This window comes from Jaculus jaculus, chromosome 10 (assembly GCF_020740685.1).
Source record: "Jaculus jaculus isolate mJacJac1 chromosome 10, mJacJac1.mat.Y.cur, whole genome shotgun sequence".
Lineage (NCBI taxonomy): Eukaryota > Metazoa > Chordata > Mammalia > Rodentia > Dipodidae > Jaculus > Jaculus jaculus.
In genome coordinates, this window is record NC_059111.1 from 26,170,503 (window position 1) to 26,189,387 (window position 18,885).

General features: G+C 50.3%; 1 protein-coding gene across 1 annotated transcript in view; it reads right to left on the reverse strand.

The window, feature by feature from the left end:
• Rasgrf1 (Ras protein specific guanine nucleotide releasing factor 1) overlaps positions 1 to 18,885 on the reverse strand; it is a 143,468-nt gene that overhangs the window by 52,555 nt on the left and 72,028 nt on the right. Inside the window, exons 11-15 of the mRNA XM_004660441.3 lie at positions 17,082 to 17,145; positions 14,267 to 14,403; positions 11,743 to 11,825; positions 3,058 to 3,306; positions 755 to 1,125 (exon numbers count right to left, since the gene is read on the reverse strand). Coding sequence (XP_004660498.1) covers positions 755 to 1,125; positions 3,058 to 3,306; positions 11,743 to 11,825; positions 14,267 to 14,403; positions 17,082 to 17,145 — 904 coding nt within the window. The remainder of the gene's footprint in view (positions 1 to 754; positions 1,126 to 3,057; positions 3,307 to 11,742; positions 11,826 to 14,266; positions 14,404 to 17,081; positions 17,146 to 18,885) is intronic.

Here is an 18,885-nt window from a genome sequence, read left to right on the forward strand (position 1 = left end):
CCACCATGCCCGGCTCTAAAGAACATTTTATTTACTTGGGAGAGAGAGAAAGAGGGAGGGAGGGAGGTAGGGAGAGAGAGGAATTGAGAGAGAGAGAGGGAGAGAGAGAGAGAGAGAGAATGGGTGCCAGGGCTTCTAGCTGCTGCAAACTCCAGACACATGCACCGCCTTGTGCATCTGGCTTATGTGGGTCCTGGGGAATCAAACCTGGGTCCTTAGGCTTTGCAGGCAAACACCTGAACTGCTAAGCCATCTCTCCAGCCCTCACATTCCATTCTTTTTGTTTAGAATGGTCTCCTTTCCTCTAGGCAAAGATCTAGACCTAATGGGTCCCTCGGAAAGCTTTCTCCAACTCCCCTGATGGTGTCCCTGGCCCATTCTCAGTGCTCCTGGAGTATCTCCCGAACTTAACATAGATCAGGTGCCCGGGTTCAGTGTCTAGGCTGGTCCTCCGGCCAGGATTCATCTCAAGGGCAGGAGCTGAGTGCACCGAGGTGGGACCCAGGGATGCAGTATTACGCTGTTGTCAGGGACAGGTTCGGCTAAACTGAGGACAGAAGCTGAGCAACTGAAGTGTGTTAATGCCCTGAGAACTTCTGCCTGGTCCCCCCTTCACAGCCAGGTCCACCCATAGAGCTGGATCTCTGCAATGCCCACACCTGGCACTTGGGAGCAGCGGGGGCCTTGTGGGCCAGCCTAGCCAGGTCTCAGTGTGGCAGGCGCTAGCTGGGTGGCTGTGCCCACATCCACGTACTCTGTTTGCTGAGGGCCGAGGGCTCCTCAGGCTTCTCCGGGGTCGTGTCCGCTTCATCGGGAATCTTGTTGGCGAAGCTGCTGGTCACGTAGAGCTTGCTGGTGTCCAGGGTGGCCTTGCCGAAGGGCGACATGGCCGAGTACATGCTGGTGTAGCCGTTGGAGTTGCAGCTGAGGGCGGCCAGGTCCAGGGCCTTCCCGCCCGTGATGATGGGAATGTTTAGGGACAGCTTCCGTCGGCGGCTCGGGGAGGATGTGCTGATGGACAGGGGCGGTGGCGAGGAGAACTTGCGGGTGGCACGTGGGGACTTGGGTGGCTCGCCATACAGCAGCTTGTTGTTCTGGCCACTGGCGAACAGGAGCTCCAGGGACCTGTCGGGAGGGGAGGACAGGGGAAGCCACAGTGGTTGACACAGACCTGCCCACCCTGGCCTGCCTCTCCTTCTCATGGGGTTCAGGGTGGCTGACCACAATGGCTTCCTCATTCTCATGATTCCCCAAACCCTGGGTGGGTCCCCTGAGCAGGGCTGTGATCAAAGGGCTCGGGGCCAAAGCGTCCAGACCCGCAAATGTCCTGCTCTGAATGGTTAGAGCGGGGACGTGAGTTTGGCGGAGGGGCGGGTGGGGTGGGTGAGCTGAGGCCCTCTGGTCAGGTGCAGCCTCCCACCTTTAGGTGCTGAGACCCCTGACCTGCAGGCCTCTGCAAGGAACTCCCTCCATCCACATGAGGCTGCTCTCACCTGCGCGCTCTGCCCCCGTCCTTACAGTGGTCCCGAGGGATGCTTTGTGGTGAGAAAGCACAGGCTCAGGGACAGGAAGTGACTCAAATGATGCCTCTGACTCTAAACCCAGCACCCCCACCATCGCACTCAGGGGGTCTTATGCCTAGACCTGGGTCAGAGGAGCAGGAAGCTGACAGTGGGGTCCCGTAGCAATCCCGAGGCTAAGCTTGGGTTCTAAGGTTCCTGTGAAAAGTCTCTTGGCCTTTCTGGTCCCCTGGTCCCCTGACGGCAGAGCTGAGCTGCAGCGATGTAGGAAGAGAAGAAAGCCTGAAGCCTCAGCGGCTCAGCGGGCTTTCCCTGTGTGTGTTGTGTCCTTAAGCACACCATAAAGGGCTTGCTGTCTTCTCTAAGCAGAGTGGGTCTAGACAGAGCAGGGGTAACCTTCTTTCTCTTTGAGGTAGGGTTTCACTGTAGTCCAGGCTAACCTGCAAATTCACTGTGGTGATCTTCCTACCTCTGCCTTCCAAGAGCTGGGATTAAAGGCGTGCACCACACTCTGCCTGGGCCTTCTTCCTTCTTTAGAAGGATGGGACAATACGAGTCCCCAGGACGGGGAGGTGGAGGATGCTGAGTGAGCAGTAATGTGGAAGGCCAGCCCGGGCTCTGGGGAAGGGAGTAGAGAGCACAGTGCTCCCTTGAGAAGGTATTGTTTATTCTTTGCTCCCGTAGTGCCTTTTTCTGTTCGCTTATTTTTTTTTTTTAATTTATTTGAGAGCGACAGACACAGAGAAAGGCAGATAGAGGGAGAGAGAGAGAATGGGCGCGCCAGGGCTTCCAGCCTCTGCAAACAAACTCCAGACGCATGCGCCCCCTTGTGCATCTGGCTAACGTGGGACCTGGGGAACTGAGCCTCGAACCGGGGTCCTTAGGCTTCACAGGCAAGCGCTTAACCACTAAGCCATCTCTCCAGCCCCGCTTTTTTTTTTTTTTTTTTTGAGGTAGGGTCTCACTCTAGCCCAGGCTGACCTGGAATTCACTATGGAGTCTCAGGGTGGCCTCGAACTCACAGCAATTCTCCTTACCTCTGCCTCCCGAGAGCTGGGATTAAAGGCATGCACCACCATGCCTGGCTTTTTGTTGTTGTTGTTTTGAGGTAGGGTCTCACTCTAGCCCAGGCTGACCTGCAATTCACTATGTATTCTCAAGGTGGCCTCGAACTCCTGGCAATCCTCCTACCTCTGCCTCCCGAGTGCTGGGATTAAAGGCGTGCGCCACCATGCCTAGCCTTTTTTGTTCCGTTTTTGAGCTAGGGGTTCACGTAGTTCATACTGTCCTCGAACCCACTACATAGCTGAGGAATGACTTTGAACTTCTGCTCCTCCTTGCCTCCACATTCTGAGTGCTTGGGATCGCCCAGTTTCCCCACAGTGCTTCCGAAACACGGTATTGTCATGTGTCACCCCCCTTTGTGGTCTGTGAGCAGCGTGCGCCGCAGCACCACTCCTTGTGGGACCCCCTGTCTCAGGGGACCTGGCAGGCATGGAAGGTGTGCGGGTTCGGGCAGGGCGGGGGGCTCACGTACCTGGCCGGGATGGCACTGATGGGCTTCTTGTAGATGGTGATGAGTTTGTCCAGGACCACCACGGCGGTGGTGAAGACGCGGTAGGAGTGCAGGAAGGTGTTGAGGAAGTCGATGCTCAGGAAGCGCAGGTCGGTCAGCCGCTCCAGCAGCCGCTCCACGCTGGCGTACCGGATCTGCAGCACTTTGCAGGAGTTCATGGTCTTGCTGAAGCGAATGTCAACGTCATCGCAATACAAGGAGGCATCGGACCTTAGCAAGGAGGGAGGAGGAAGAGGTGGCACAAGTCTAAGGTCGTTTAAGCCCAGGCGTCTCTCCTGTCAACAGCTCATCTCCGTCACCCACCTATCTGCTAGGTAAGAGCAGACTTACTAGGAGGGGATAGGAAGCTTTAGAATGTAAATCATCCCCCATAACGTCATGTGTTTGAATGCTTAATCCTCAGCTGCTAGAAGGTTGTGGAGCCTTTGGGTGGAAGGTTGTGGGAGCCTTAAAGAGGAAGCCTGTCACCGGGGGTGGACGTTGGGGTTTTACCGTCCAGTCCGCCTTGCCACATTTCAGCTCACCCTTTTCTCTTCCTCCACACTGATATGAAGATGTGACACCTAGCTGTCTGCTTCTTCATGCTTTCCTTGTCATGATGACACTTCCCCTTGAAACTAAGCCAGAAGCAAACTCTTTCCTTCTGTAAGCTGCTCTCATTGGGCGTTTTGTCCAAGCAACAAGGAGGTAGCTACAGCAGACAGCACTGAGCTAGAGGGCTGCAGCTCCGTTTCCCAGGACCTTAAAAACTTTCAGAGCCGGGCGTAGTGGCGCACGCCTGTAATCCCAGCACTCGGGAGGCAGAGGTAAGAGGATCACCGTGAGCTCGAGTTCAAGGTCACCCTGAGACTGCATAGTGAATTCCAGGTCAGCCTGGAACAACCAAACACAACAATAACAACAACAACAACAATAACAAAAAAAAAAAAAAAACCCAAAACCTTTCAGTATAAACCCTGAGTAGTACTGGAAAAGTCTATTAAATTAAAATAAATGTGCCACCAAATTCCTGAAACATACAGGAATTCTGTTCACATAAAAATATGTAGATGAGGGGCTGGAAAAATGGCTTAGAGGTTAAGGCAGTTGCCTGCAAAGCCAAAGGATTCCAGTTCAATTCTCCAGGACCCACATAAGCCAGATGCACAAGGGGGCGCATGCATCTGGAGTTCGTTTGCAGTGGCTGAAGGCCCTGGTGCGCCCATTCTGTCCTTCTCTCTTTCTCTACCTCTTTCTCTGTATCAAATAAATAAATAAAATATATTTTAAAAATATGTAGATGAGTGTTAGAGAGATGGCTCAGCCATTAAGGCACTTGCCTGCGAAGCCTAAGGACCCATATTTGACTCTGCAGGCCCCATGTAAGTCAGACTCACAAGGTGATGCAAGTGCATAAGGTCACACACGTGTAGAAGGTGGCACACGTGTCTGGAGTTCGATTGCAGTGGCTGGAGGCCCTGGCATGCCAATTCTCTCTTTCTCGCTCTCTTCATAAGAAAATTACAAAAATATATGTAGATGAGGGCTGGAGAGATGGCTCAGTGGATAAGGCACTTGCCTGCAAAGCCTAATGACCAGGGCTCAATTTCCCAATACCCACATAAAGCTAGATACACAAAGTAGTGCATGCATCTGGTGTTCACCTGCAGTGGCTGCAGACCCTGCACACCCATTATCTCTGTCTGTCTCTCTTCTCTCCACCTCTTTCTGCTTGAAAATAAATAAATTAATTAATTAAAAAATATGCAGATGAATGTTTATAGCAGCATTATCTGTAATAGACCAGAAGTATTTATCAGCAGATGAATGGACAAGTAAAAAACAGTGGGATACTATTAGCCATGGCAAAGAATGAACCGGGTTGGAGAGACAGCTTAGTGGTTAAGGTGCTTGCCTGCAAAACCAAAGGACCCAGGTTCGACTCCCCAGGACCTGTTTAAGCCAGATGCACAAGGTGGCACATGAGTCTGGAGTTTGTTTGCAGTGGTCGGAAGCCCTGAAATACCCATTCTCTATCTGCCTCTCTCAGTCAAATAAGTAAATAATAAAATATAAAAAGAATGGACTACTGACACAGGTCACAATGCGGATGAACCCTGAAGACACTTTGCCAAATGAAAGAGGCACACAGGAAAGACCACACACGCTAATGATTTTCATTTGTGGGAAATGGCTAGAATAAGCAAGTTTGTCATCACAGAAAGTAGCCCCTTGTTGATGAGAATGAGGGGTGAGGTGTCTTGCAACCAACTGCTCATAGTATGGTATTTTCGTTTTATTTATTTATGTAAGTGAGAGAGAGTGGGTGTGCCAGGTCCTCTAGCCACTGCAAACAAACTCCAGATGCATGCATCACCTTGTGCATCTGACTTACATGGGTCCTGGGGAATTGAACCAGGGTCCTTTGGCTATGCAGGCAAACACCTTAACCGCTAAGGCATCCATCCCTCCAGCCTGGTATTTCTGTTTTAGGGGGTTGCGAATATTCTGGAATTAGATAATGGTGTTGGTTGCATGACACAGTGACTTGCTGCAGTTACCTTCTTGTTGCTGGGACCAAGCACCCAGCCTAAAGCAGCTGGCGGGAGGAAAGGGTTTTTCTTGGCTTACAGACCCAAGGGGAAGCTTCATGATGGCAGAGGACACATGGCACAGCGGAGGCTGGACATGACGTCTTGTCACATCAGCTGGAAGGTCGCAGGGGGCGTGAACAAGGGAGCTATGCACACCCACTGGGCTGGGGGAATAAACCACAAGGTTCACTCCCAGTGACAGTCGCTCAGCGGACGACTGAGTACAACACTTCGTCACAAGCACGTAAGGCTGTGGCAGACATTTCACGCTCAAATCGCCACATGAACATACTAAAACCTACTGAAATGTGCTTTTTTTGAAATGCACTTAAAATAGTTTCATTCACTTATTTTGCAAGCAGATCGACAGATAGATAGAGAGGGAATGGGTGTGCCAGGGCCTCTAACTGCTGCAGATGAACAACGCCAGACTCACGCGTCACTGTGCGTCTGGCTTTATGTAGGTAATGGAGAATCAAACCCATGTTGTCAGACTTTGCAAGCAACAGCCTTGATCACTGAGCCATCTCTCCAGCCCTAAGCTGCACTTTTTCTTTTCAGTTTTTCCAGGCAGGGTCTAACTCTAGCCCAGGCTGACCTGGAATTCACTATGTAGTCTCAGGCTGGCCTCGAACTCACAGAGTGCTGGGATTAAAGGCATGTGCCACCATGCCTGGCACTAAATTGTACTTGTTAAAATAGTGAATCTTATAGCTCAATAAAAAAACCTCCAAAATCATCATTATCATCAATAACAACAACAAAACAGGTAGGGGTGAAAAAAAGAAGATATGGAGGAAATTCACAGAGACCAGAAATGAAGAGACATTTGGAAACAAGCTGCTATTTTTGTTGTCTTTGGGGCAACTTTGGCTTTTAGAAGCTAGAAGGGGGTTTTCACAGGAGCAGGAAATGGGCCATGGTGTGTGTGAACGTATATATGCGTCTTTGCATGAGTGTGGGTGTGCGTTTGTGGGTGGAGGCCGGCGGTAGATGTTGGGTGTCTTCTTTGATTACTCGCTGCATTATTTATGAAGACAGGGCCTTTAGCTTGAGCACAGAGCTCACAGACTGGGAGAGTCTGACTAAACCCCCTGGTTTGGGCTCACAAGTACTGGCATCACAGGTGGATGCATTTATTTGGGTGTTGGGGATCAGAACTCAGGACCTCACATTTGAGTGAAAAGTGCTTTATTCACTGAGCCATCTCCCCAGCCTTGTTTATCTAGTTGTTTTTATTTGTATTTAATAGTTGTTTTAGATCTTTGGTATTCTGATGGGATGCTATTAGAAGTATACATAAATAAACAAATACATGTATGCTCATACTGAAAGGATAACCTTGATAAAAGAAAAAGTCTTATCAGGGCTGGACAGATGGCTTAGTGGTTAAGGCATTTGCTGGCAGAGCCAAAGGACCAAGGTTCAATTCTCCAGGACCCACGTAAGCCACATGAACAAGGTGGTGCATATGTCTGGAGTTCATTTGCAGTGGCTGGAGGCCCTGGCATGCCCATTCCCATCCCCTCTCTCTCTCAGCTTCTTACTCTCTCAAATAAATAGATAAATAAAAATCTTATTGTAGTGATCTTACAAGGACAAAATACCTAAAGAAACACGAGCCCAGGGCTGGGGAAGTGGCTTAGCGGTGAAGGCGTTTGCCTGCAAAGTCTAAGGACCCTGGTTCAATTCCCCAGGACCCATGAAAGCTAGATGCACAAGGGGGCGCACGCATCTGGAGTTTGTTTGCAGTGGCTGGAGGCCCTGGCACGCCCATTCTCTCTCTCTCTCAAATAAATAAATAAATAAATAAATAAATAAATAAATAAATAAATAAATAAAATATTTAAAAAAAAAGAAAGAAACATGAGCCCAGCCTGCACAGATTCCTGAGCAAGAAGAGGTTTACATTACTGGGACAGAATATCTACCGGGAGCAGCGTCAGGGAGAAGGATTTGTTCTGGCTCATGGGGCATCCTGCCAGAGAAGCCACGGAGGCAGGACTGCCTCCTGCCCGGGATGGGAGGGGCCTGTGGGGCTGCTACCCTTACAACTTGTCCAACCAGGAGGCAGGGCGTGGCTCTAACCTTCAACCCAACACACTTCCTTCAGCGAGGCTCCACCTCCCAAAGGCTCCAAAACCTCCCCAAATACTGCCACCAGCTGGGGACCAAGTGCCGGGGAATATCTCACACCCAAGTTGTGATAGTCTCTGGTGCAATGGGGAGACACAGCTCTACCCTAGTTTGCTGTGTGTCCTTTAGACAAAGGTACTCATTCTCCAGGCCTCATTGTCCGCATCTGTGAAATGGAAGCAGTAAGGACTGCTTTGTAATGCTCTCAGGAGTGGAATAAATGAAGTGATTTCCGGGGGCCGGGAACACAGAATGTAGTAAATGGGCAGCCACACGCCCTGGCTCCTAGGGCTCAGAGGAAGGAAGGGAGGGCTCAGGCGAGAGAAGATGGAAACAGAGGAGGAGAGAGGGGATCCGGCTGGTGCACTACAAACCTCCAAAGGGAGGGAAATGCTATGGAAAATCAACCTGACGAATCGAAGAAAGGGCTTAGCATATGGCACATGGGTGTCCACGCTGGGGGGGGGGGGTGTCAAGGCTGTTCTTTATGCACGGCTCGGTCTCCCTTGCAAGGCTTCACTGTTTAGAGGGAGCGTCCAGCTCCCCACATGCCACTGATGCCCTGGCGTCCGGCCCAGGCCAGGTGTCCAGGTAGTGATCAGTGGGTGCCTCTTTGTGGTGCCAGCCACAAATCAAGATGGTTTTGCCTCACATTCTGAGCATCGGGCAGGCTACCCCAAACGGGGACCCAGTCAGAAAGTCTGAGGAATATGGGGGAATATACATCTAGGGATGCTCTCAGGATAGCAGCGCCCCAACTCAGCCCCAATGCCTTTCTCCGGTGGACACCTTTGATCTCACATACTCCATCACGGGATGATATTGCCACCCACAACAGGGGTAAAACTCAATGCCTGGGCTGGAGAGATGGCTTAGTGGTTAAGGCATTTGCCTGAGAAGCCAAAGGACTCAGGTTCGGTTCCCCAGGATCCACGTAAGCCAGATGAACAAGGGGCACATGCGTCTGGAATTCATTTGCAGTGGCTACAGGCCCTGGTGTGCTCATTCTCTCTCTGTCTCTCTTCTCCCTCTATCTCTCTGCTTAAAAAAAAAAAAAAAAAGCCCAATACCTTGCCAGACACAACACTATTATCTGATTCCAGCCCACCTCACCAGCCCAGTTTTTTACTGCATTGTATGGATTGCTGTGTTACTTAAGACCAGCAGTGCTAGAAAAACAAAAGAGAAACAAGGAGAAGTGAAATTAAATATAGGAACAAAGTTTGTGAACATAGGAGATAGACATGAAAACTAGAGCACCTGCATGCTGCACATAGAAAAGGAGGGAAGAAGCTGGGTGTGGTGGTGCACGCCTTCAATACCAGCTCTCTGGAGGCAGAGGTAGGAGGACTGCTGAGAGTTCGAGGCCAGCCTGAGTGAGACTACACAGTGAATTCCAGGTCAGCCTGGACCACAGTGAGACCAATATTTACAAAGTGTACAGAACGTTGAATATTCATGAGGTCTTAAGCCAGCCCCGCCCACCACATGTGGACACTACATGCAGATAAAGCCAGAGCTTTTTGGTCAGGCTAACAGGTGTACTGCATGCAGCTGGGCCCAGGCACGCGTGCCCCTACACAGAAGTGGGCCAGTGTGTGCCAGCCATCCAAGCTCCTTCCATCGCTTGGGCCCGCTTGATACAACTTCTGTTCTGGTCCTTGCAGTAGGGAAGGGTGACGCAGCAGGGAGGAGGGCAGAGGTACTGCGTGACTGGGGCTCGGGAAGCGTGGTGGGCGCTCTATGCCAGGCCCCTCTGGCTGCAGCCTCTTGCACCACACAGACTGTCTTACAACATTCACCCCACTGCTTCACAATGGCCTTCCCATATGTCTTTTTGGCTTACTGAGCAGTGGACTCAAGGACCACGCCCACGCGCCCAGGCCGACCAGGCTCACCTGGAGTGGGGAAGGGCTCCTTGGAGCTGCCATTTTTTTTTTCTCTAGACATGTTTCATTTACTTTATCACCATTATAGTTTAAAACTTTATTTTCTCTTTCACACATGACTTCAGGTTTGCTGTGTAGCAGCAACTTACAGTGAATAGCTCCTCACCAGAGGTGCTCACTATACACTTGATGGCAATTCACTGTGTGATTTTTAAAAATATTATTATTATTTTTAAATTTATTTTTTCGAGGTAGGGTTTCACTGTAGTCCAGGCTGACCTGGAATTCAGTACGTAGTCTCCGGGTGGCCTTGAACTCATGAAGATCCTCCTACCTTTGCCTCCTGAGTGCTGGGATTAAAGGTGTGCACCACCATGCTTGGCTATTTTATTTTTGAGAAACAGAAAGAGAGAGAGAGAGGAAGAAAATGGGTGCACCAGGGCCTTTTAGCGGCTGTGAAAGGTCTCCAGATGTGCGCGCCCCCTTGTGTGCATGTGCAGCATTGCACACTTGTTTTGTGTCTGTCTACACAGGAGATTTAAACAACCATTCTTAGGCTTCTCAGGCAATCACCTTAACTGCCAAGCCATCTCTCCAGCCCCCATGTGTGATTTTTTTATTTGACCACAGAAACAAATGCAGGAGGGAGGAGGGCAGGTATGTGATCACTTGCAAAGTGAGAGGTGCAACAGGGAGAGGCCCAGTGACTTGTCCCCTGTCATGCTCACACAGAACCAGGCTAGGGTGCTGGCCCACACCTTTGAGTGTGCAGCAGTGCAGTCCTGAGGGGAAACGATGCCTTGCCAGTCAGGCAGAGATGCAAATAACCTGCTGGACACGAAGCTGCCTAATCTGGCCACGGGCACATAGTAGGTCCATCACTTGCTCCGTCCATCAGACAGGCCCTCTCTTGGTGGCCAGTGTGAACAAAAGGGGTCTTAGGTGGTTCAGACATTAAGCCCTGCTGGACACGGTCTCTCAGAGTGGACACATGAAGTAGTAGAGAGACCGCAGTCCCCAGACGTGGGCCAGGGGCAAGCTAGATCCCAAAGGGTACTTGGTGATAGCATCTGGCTTGGGGTTCAGAGGTGGGGGGGAGGCCAGAGAGCCAGGGGGCTGCAGGATGGGGTTAGAAAGGAGGGGACGGGGCTAGGCAGACAGTCACTAGAGGAGAAAGGCATTACAGAGGACTGACTTGGGGAGCTCTGTTCTACAGGATACCAGCCTCTCTCCTCAGGGACTGCTCAGAGTTCCAGGTGTGTCCAACCCTATCGCCTGTCAGCTGAATGAAGCCTCGACGAATGCAATGAACACAAAATCATAAACTTACATAAGACTCTCTGGGTGGCCTCAAACTCACAGCGATCCTCCTTACCTCTGCTTCCCAAGTGCTGGGATTAAAGGCGTGTGTCACTAAGCCTGGCTTGCACGGTTCTTGTGTGTTAACTTTTTTTTTGGGGGGGGGGTTTGAGGTAGGGTCTTTCTGTAGCTCAGGCTGACCTGGGATTTACTATGTAATCTCAGGGTGGTCTTGAACTCATGGTAATCCTCCTACCTCAGCCTACTGAGTGCTGGGACAAAAGGTGTGCACCACCATGTCCGGCTAGAGTATGAACTTTATAGATGACAATATTGTGTCATAATTCCACAAGGTTTGGAGCCATATGTGGTGGCCCTACAGCTATAGCCTACAATATGGCTTTTCTGTGTGTGTGTGTGTTTTTTTTTTTGAAATGTTCTGTATGTTCGTTTTATAAGAGAAGAAAATTTTCGGAAATGGTATATGAAGTTTCATTCCTAACATTAGATTTTATCCAGCCCAATGAAAAAAATAATCAACATGAGCTAAGCAAACCAACCATAAAGACCGAGCCAAAGCAATCACCTAGACATGAACTCGAAACAAACAAGCAAGGAAACAAACACCCCAAGCCCCAGACAGAGCATGAATCCCAGCATCTTTGGAGCCCCAGGGGGCGGGCCCATCCCAGGGTGCTGGCGGCCCTGTGTGGGGCTGGGTCCTCGGAACGCACAGTGAGGATACTTACTTGATCATCTGCGGTACCGTGACCTTGGAGTTTTCTTCAAACGCGTTCATCATGAGCCCATTGCACCGGATGTTATCCACGCACTAGAAACAGAGCAGACGCCGGGCTCAGGGCCCTTGTCTCCAGGCTGGGGTGTAGACCCACCTGGGGCTCTCTGCCCGCTGAGAGGTTCCCAAGCCCCAGCCTGACACCGAGTTCTCAGCTTCAGCGGTGTCTGAGCAAGGTCAAGATCAATGTGCAGCTTCCTCTGGACTTCGGCTGGACAGCAGGTCCCAGCGCAGTAACCTTGAGGGGATGACTTGCCTGTCACGAATTCCAGTTTCTCTATTTGCGAATGACTTCCAGCTCACCAGGGTGCCAGGCAGATGCATCCGACACTGGTCACCATGCTGCCTGCCACCTTTGAGGTCAGTCTCAGGGACGGGGCTGCCCCGTGGTGATCTGGACTTTTTCTGAGAGGCGGCCACTTGAGCCTCTGAGCCCCGGCACCTGGGTGTACACGGTGCTCTCTGCCCTTTGCCTACCCTAGTGCCAACTGATGCTGGGAATGGTTTCCACGTCACTAACCTGTACATGGCGAGTGTGTGTGTGTGTGTGTGTGTGTGGGTGTGCACGTGTTGTGGGAGGCACAGCTGCTGGTAGCAGGGCCAATTATGGGACATTTTCTCAGCCTCTAAAAAACCTCCCCATCAGCTAAAGTTTGCTTTGGATGAATAAGAAGTCCCTGCCCAGAGCTAAAAGATGCATCTCTTATGCCAGGCGTGGTGCCATACACCTGTAATCCTGGCACTTAGGAAGCAGAGGCAGGAGGATCATGAGTTTGAGGTCATCCTGGGCCACGAACAAAAACAACCAACAAGCAAAAAGCCAAATACCGCCCTGGCTCTGAGTCCTGTCTTCACATTTCTGGCCTGGGGGGCTCCCCGCTGGCTCCGAGCTGGAAAAGCTCCCTGGCATAGCACAGAGTGTCCTGATGTTGGGGCTGTGTGTGTTCTTTGGGGGCCAAGGTCACTGGGAAGTGGCAGCCAGGAGGCCGATAACAGAGGCTGGCACCCGCCTCTGGGCCCAGCAACCCGGTCAAAGCCAGGCTCTCGAAAGAGAGGAAGGGTTGTGTCATTGTGTTTCTCAGCACAACTTCTCCACCCGCCACTCTGGGACTCTACCAGCAAATCCCAGGGGTCAGGGCGCTATGGAGGCAGCACAGGGCCTGCGTGGAGGTGGCCTCCACTGCGCCCAAGGGGCAAAGGGGGACGGGAAGACCCACAGCTATGAATACCAGTCTGTGCCTTTGATGGCTCTGCCTCACTGGGGACAAGAAAGAGCTAAGTTCAGGTTTCCCTGTCTCTCCCCCACCCCACCCCTGCCCAGGGCATGTTGGGTTTCTTGGTAAGAACAAAAGGAAAATGAGAGGGGCTGGAGAGATGGCTTAGCGGTTAAGTGCTTGCCTGTGAAGTCTAAGGACCTCGGTTCAAGGCTCGGTTCCCCAGGACCCACGTGAGCCAGATGCACAAGGGGGCGCACGCATCTGGAATTTGTTTGCAGTGGCTGGAGGCCCTGGTGTGACCATTCTCTTTCTCTCTCTATCTATCTGCCTCTTTCTCTGTCTGTCTGTAACTCTCAAATAAATAAACAAAAAAACGAAAAAAAAAAAAAAAAAAAAAAGAAAAGAAACTGAGAGAGGGGCAGGTGGCTGGGGACCCAGCCACTTGCTATCTCTTGGGCCAATTAAGGTCGACACTTTTATGTCCGGCTAGACATTGGAGTTCCCCAATGGGAAAGTAAATCCCGTGTATTTTATTACTGCTCTTAACCTGGAAAATTTCAACTCATTTTTATGTTCTTCAGTGCTGGGGATCAAACCCTGCCTGGAAATGAGGTGCAGGGATGGGGGAGGGGAGCTAGTGAGGGAAGCTTTCTAGGTGCAGTGGGGACACCGCAAGCCGAGGAGGAGAGGCCTCTCTCCAGGTCCCTTCACCCGCTTCTGCTCCTCTCACGTGACGCCCAGCTCTGCGGGTACCCTGAGACCTGCTTCCTCCACTACGGGGACAGGGCTGGCCTGCTGCCTCCTGGGCCTGAGCCACTGAGCCGCTGACAGTCTCTTTCCAGACTCAGCCCCCTGCCCTTTGTGCTCCTAATAAGTGGAAAGATCAGAATGCTTGCTGTGGGCCGAGGCCGAGGCTCCACCTTCCGTGTTTCAGGGCCGTGGTGTGTCTCTCTCTCCAAGCTCTGCCGCGTCCAGCATCCCTGAACAGACCTACTCAGACATTGTGTGTGTGTGTGTGTGTGTGTGTGTGTGTGTGTGTGTGTGTGTGCATACTAAGGACCTGGGACACAAAGCGAGGTGTAAATGACTCAAATGCAAGGGGCTGTCAGATCACAGTCTGAAGGGAGTTCAGAGGATGGTGCAGGTGGGATGGATCACCTGGCTCACTCAGGGTCGGGGCCACGGACCTGCAGGAGTCTGGTCCCCCCCCCCCCGCCTCCCACTCCCTCTCCCTCTCAGAAACAAGCCTCAGCTGCTCACCTGGCTGATGTCACTGGTCCACGCCGCCTTCTCCTGCCTGGACGAGGCCACCAGGATGACCGTGAAGGGTGGGGAATCCTTCGGCTCCACCCCGATCTTAAAGTCCAAGTGGTCTATGTCCTGGCCAGGCCCTTTAGCTTTTTGCAGTGACAAACATGAAGTTAGCAGAGGAGGGACTGTGGGCACCCGTGCGGTTGGACAACACCTTGCTGGTTTTTGTCTTAGGCTCCAGTGGAGGCTCTGTGCTGGGAGAGCGCTAGGCCACTGGCTACTACTTTCAAAATAGCTTTTTTAGGGGCTAGAGAGATGGCTTAGTGGTTAAGGCGCTTGCTTGCAGAGCTTAAGGACCCAGGTTCAATTCCCCAGTACCCACATAATGCCAGATGAACAAGGTGGCACATGTGTCTGAAGTTCGTTTGCAGTGTTGGGAAGTCCTGGCACGCCCATTCTCTCTCTCTCTCTCTCTCTCAAATAACTAAAATATTTAAATATATCTTTTATCTATTTTTTACTAAGCAGGGAGTCCTCATTCCAAACACACACAAAAAAAACTCTGATGTGCAAAACTATCTTACAGCCACATAGGGACTGTTCAAATTCAGAAGCAGAATTATGGAATTTGTCTTCTGCCCTCAGTGCCCCAATGGGCAGCTAAGGTCCTGAGGGCGGACTCAGCTAAGAGCCTCCCCCACCCCACCCGCCGTAAGGGAGGCCGCTAAGCCAGGGCTAGACCCAGCTTCACAGGCAGGCTGACCTGCTAATGCCCAAACATGTTGACCTTTGAAATTTTTACGGACTGAGCTAGGCATTCAGTTTAGTTTAGAGTTTCTCTATGGGAAAGTAAATCCTGGGTTGTTTTATTACTGCTCTTAATGTGGAAAGTCCCTTCAACTCCCTCTCTCTCTCTTTTCTTTCAGTGCTAGGGATCAAACCTCAAGCTAGCTATCCATGTTAGGCCCTGGGGCCCTTGAAAGCTCTTTATTTATTTATTTTAATTTTAAAAATATTATTTATTTATTTGAGAGAGTGAGAGAAGGAAAGAGGCAGAGAGAGAGAGAGAGAGAGAGAGAGAGAGAGAGGGCGAGCATGGGTGCGCTAGGGCCTCCAGCCACTGCAAATGAATTCTAGATGCATGCGCCACCTTGTGCATCTGGCTTACATGGGTCCTGGGGAATCGAACTGAGGTCCTTTGGCTTTGCAGGCAAATGCCTTAACTGCTAAGCCATCTCTCCAGCCCGGAAGCTCTTTATTGGGAAGGCTATGTTCATAGTGTCTGGCTTCTTCCAAAATTGTCTCTGTGTTAACTGGGGGTGGACAGCTGTGACTATCTGTGCCAGTCTGGGCTGTTCTGTTGCCCACCACTCTGTGACCCTGCTGTGGCGCCATTCTCTGGGCGTCAGCTGCTCTTCTGAGCAGCAGGAGGAGGAGTGATACAGCTGAGGTCTTATCCCTTCTAGATCTGGCACTCAGGAGTTTTCAGATGCTTTGCTAGGCACAGGGGAGTTTATTTGGTATGGAGGCTTAGGGGACCATGCTGGTTTCTTTGAAAAGTGGGGTGCTGAGGTGTGGGTGTTTCAGGGCAGGAGTGATACAAAGTGGCATTCTCAGAACTGGCAATTATAAAATCAAAATATTGATCAACTCTGAAAAGCACTGAAGATGCACTACATCTTCCAATGTTCAGCCAAGATTTAATTCTTTCTGTAAAAATAAGCAAGCACATCCATTTCATTACTATGCAAACTTGCTTTTGCATTTAATAAGTAGTGAATATCTATCTATATATATATAGATGGATATATATCCTAAAGAGTTGTTTTAAAATAAATATATTTGTGATTTATTATTGATAAATATTTTACTTGCATACCTATATATCTGGGGTTGTGCAAACATTTCTGAGGTGAAATGGAGTTGTGAGTGGAACAAGTTTCAGAAGTCCCAGTATGAAGAATGATTTGGCCCTGGTCTTACCACTTCCCCGGTCATATGATACCTTGTTTTACATGCAAAAGGAAGGGCTTGGGGCTGGAGAGATGGCTTAGCGGTAAAGCGTTTGCCTATGAAGCCTAAGGACCCTGGTTCAAGGCTCGATTCCCCAGAACCCACGTAAGCCAGATGCACAAGGTGGCACATGCATCTGGAGTTTGCTTGCAGTGCCTGGAGGCCCTGGTGTGCCCATTCTCTCTCTCTCTCTCTCTCTCTCTCTCTGTGTGTGTGTGTGTGTGTGTGTCTGTCTATTGCGCTCAAATAAATAAATAATTTAAAAATAAAAGGAAGGGCCTCATCAAAGGAGGCCTCTTGATCTTGGACTCTCCAGGTCTCCATAACAATGCTTGCGCCACCTAGTGGGCAGGTGTTATTTACAAGCTTCCATTGCTTGCAAATCACTCACCCTGTGCTTTTCTGTTATAGCCGCACAGTAGGACCAAGACAGCTGCTCCCCCCACACTCTATCTCTTCCTTTCCACTAGAGGGCAGAAGCAGGACAGGCGCTCTGTGAGTCCCTGTACTTATAGCACATGGCTACGTCAGGAACACTTACTGAAATGCTTTGACGCTCCCCTACCCCACACCCTGTGAAGTCCAATGGCATCAACTGGCCAATGAGCTTGGAAGAAACGCAGATGGTGGATCAAAGCCATCACCTACTGTCTTCAAAGATCCAGTCCCTGGCTTGTCTGTATCTCAGCAAGCATGGGCTCTTTCTCCCAATAAGAGCTGATAGTGGGACCCAATCTTGTTGGGTGAGCAAGCGAGCATGTGTCTGTGTATCTGTGTGAGCGTACAATGCACAAACAGCTTACACACTGACCTTCCTCTTCCGTGCTTTCTGGGTCCTCCAGCAGTGTGCAGTCGATGAGGGATATTACTCCATTCTGAAAGAGAGCAGCAGGAACCGCCTCGGATCGGGGTCCAGGAGGTAGTTTAGAAGGCCCCGAACATCAAGGCTGGAAGGGACTTTGCACTGAACATCCATGTGTGCACACACATACGTGTGTGTATGTGTGGACATGTGTATGTAGTGTGTATGCCAAGTGGGCATTTGCATCACAGGCTGAAGGATGCTAGCTTCATGTATGAAGCCCATTGAGGCCAGTGAAATGAGATCGTCTTAGGGAGATGGTCCTTGATGAAGGCTGAGTTCAGGCTTTGAGCAGAGAGGCTGGAGTCTGTGGCCTTCTAACAGCATCTCTGAGGATCACCTCACAGGCCAAATCTACAGAAGTTTGAAATCCTCTTTTCAGGCCAGTTACCAATAGGGAAAAAGACCAACTCTATAGAACCATGGCAGGTATTGCTGGTCTCATTTTACAGGGGAAGAAACAAATTCAGAGATGTCAAGTATCTTGCCCACCTCACTTAGTCAGTGAGCTGTTGGTGGGGTCAGAGAAAGGCGTGGGGACCTAGTCTCAGTCCCAGATCAGGTACTCAATTCCTAGCATTAGCCAGAGTGTCTCCTGTGAATGTATTAGCACCTCTTGGTTATGAGATCCTTTGACATTACGGTGACAAACAAAAGAATCCGGAGCCAGATGTGGGGCGCGCCTTTACTCCCAGCACTTGGGAGGCAAGGTAAGGGGATCACTGTGAGTTTGAGGCCTGGGGACTACAGAGTGAGTTCCAGGTCTTTCCTCAAAAAAAAAAAAAAAAAAAAAAAGAAAGAAAGGGGAGAAAACCCCCAAACTTTGGGGCTGGAGAGATGACTCAGCAGTTAAGGCACTTGCCTACAAAGCCTAACACCCCAGGTTCAATTCCCCAGTGCCACATAAAGCCAGATGCACAAAATGGTCCATGCATCTGGAGTTTGTTGAGCAGAGGCCTTGGCATATCCACTCTTTCTCTCTCTGTCTCCCTTCTTGCAAATAAATAAATAAGTAAGTAAGTAAATAAATAAGAATCTGGTGGTCGTAAGACATAGCCACAGATTTTTTGACCCTCCTCTCCCTGAAAGTCAAACGTGTACTTCTCTCCCTCTTAGGTGTGGGCTGGATCCAATGACCTGTGTCTGATAAAAAGAATAACATGGAAGTGCTGATATAAAACTGGGGACCACAGGCCCCTCCCCACTTGCTCTCTTGTTCTCTCTTCGACCACCTGTTCTAGGAAAAACCAATGACATGCCACGGGAAAAGGTGTGTGAATGAGGCGCTGAGGCCTCCAGCCAACAGCCACATGAGCACACCGTCTTAGAAAGGATTCCTGGTCTGACAAGCTTCAGGGCGCTGTTACTTGGCTGATGATCATGACTGTATATCCATGCTAGCCCTGAGTCAAGGCCACTCCGAAGTCACTACTCACCTCCTGACCAACAACCACTGTGAATTAGTAAATATTTGTCTTAGCAACTCTATTTGGGAGTATTTTGTTACATGACAACAGATAATCAATACAGTAACTAATGCTAATATAGAACCAGTCATGGGATTAATTTCTTTTTTTTTTTTTTTTTTTGGTTTTTCGAGGTAGGGTCTCACTGTAGCCCAGGCTGATCTGGAATTCACTATGGAGTCTCAGGGTGACCTCGAACTCACAATCCTCCCACCTCTGCCTCCCAAGTGCTGGGATTAAAGGCGTGCACCGCCACGCCCGGAGGGATTAATTTCTATATGAAAATA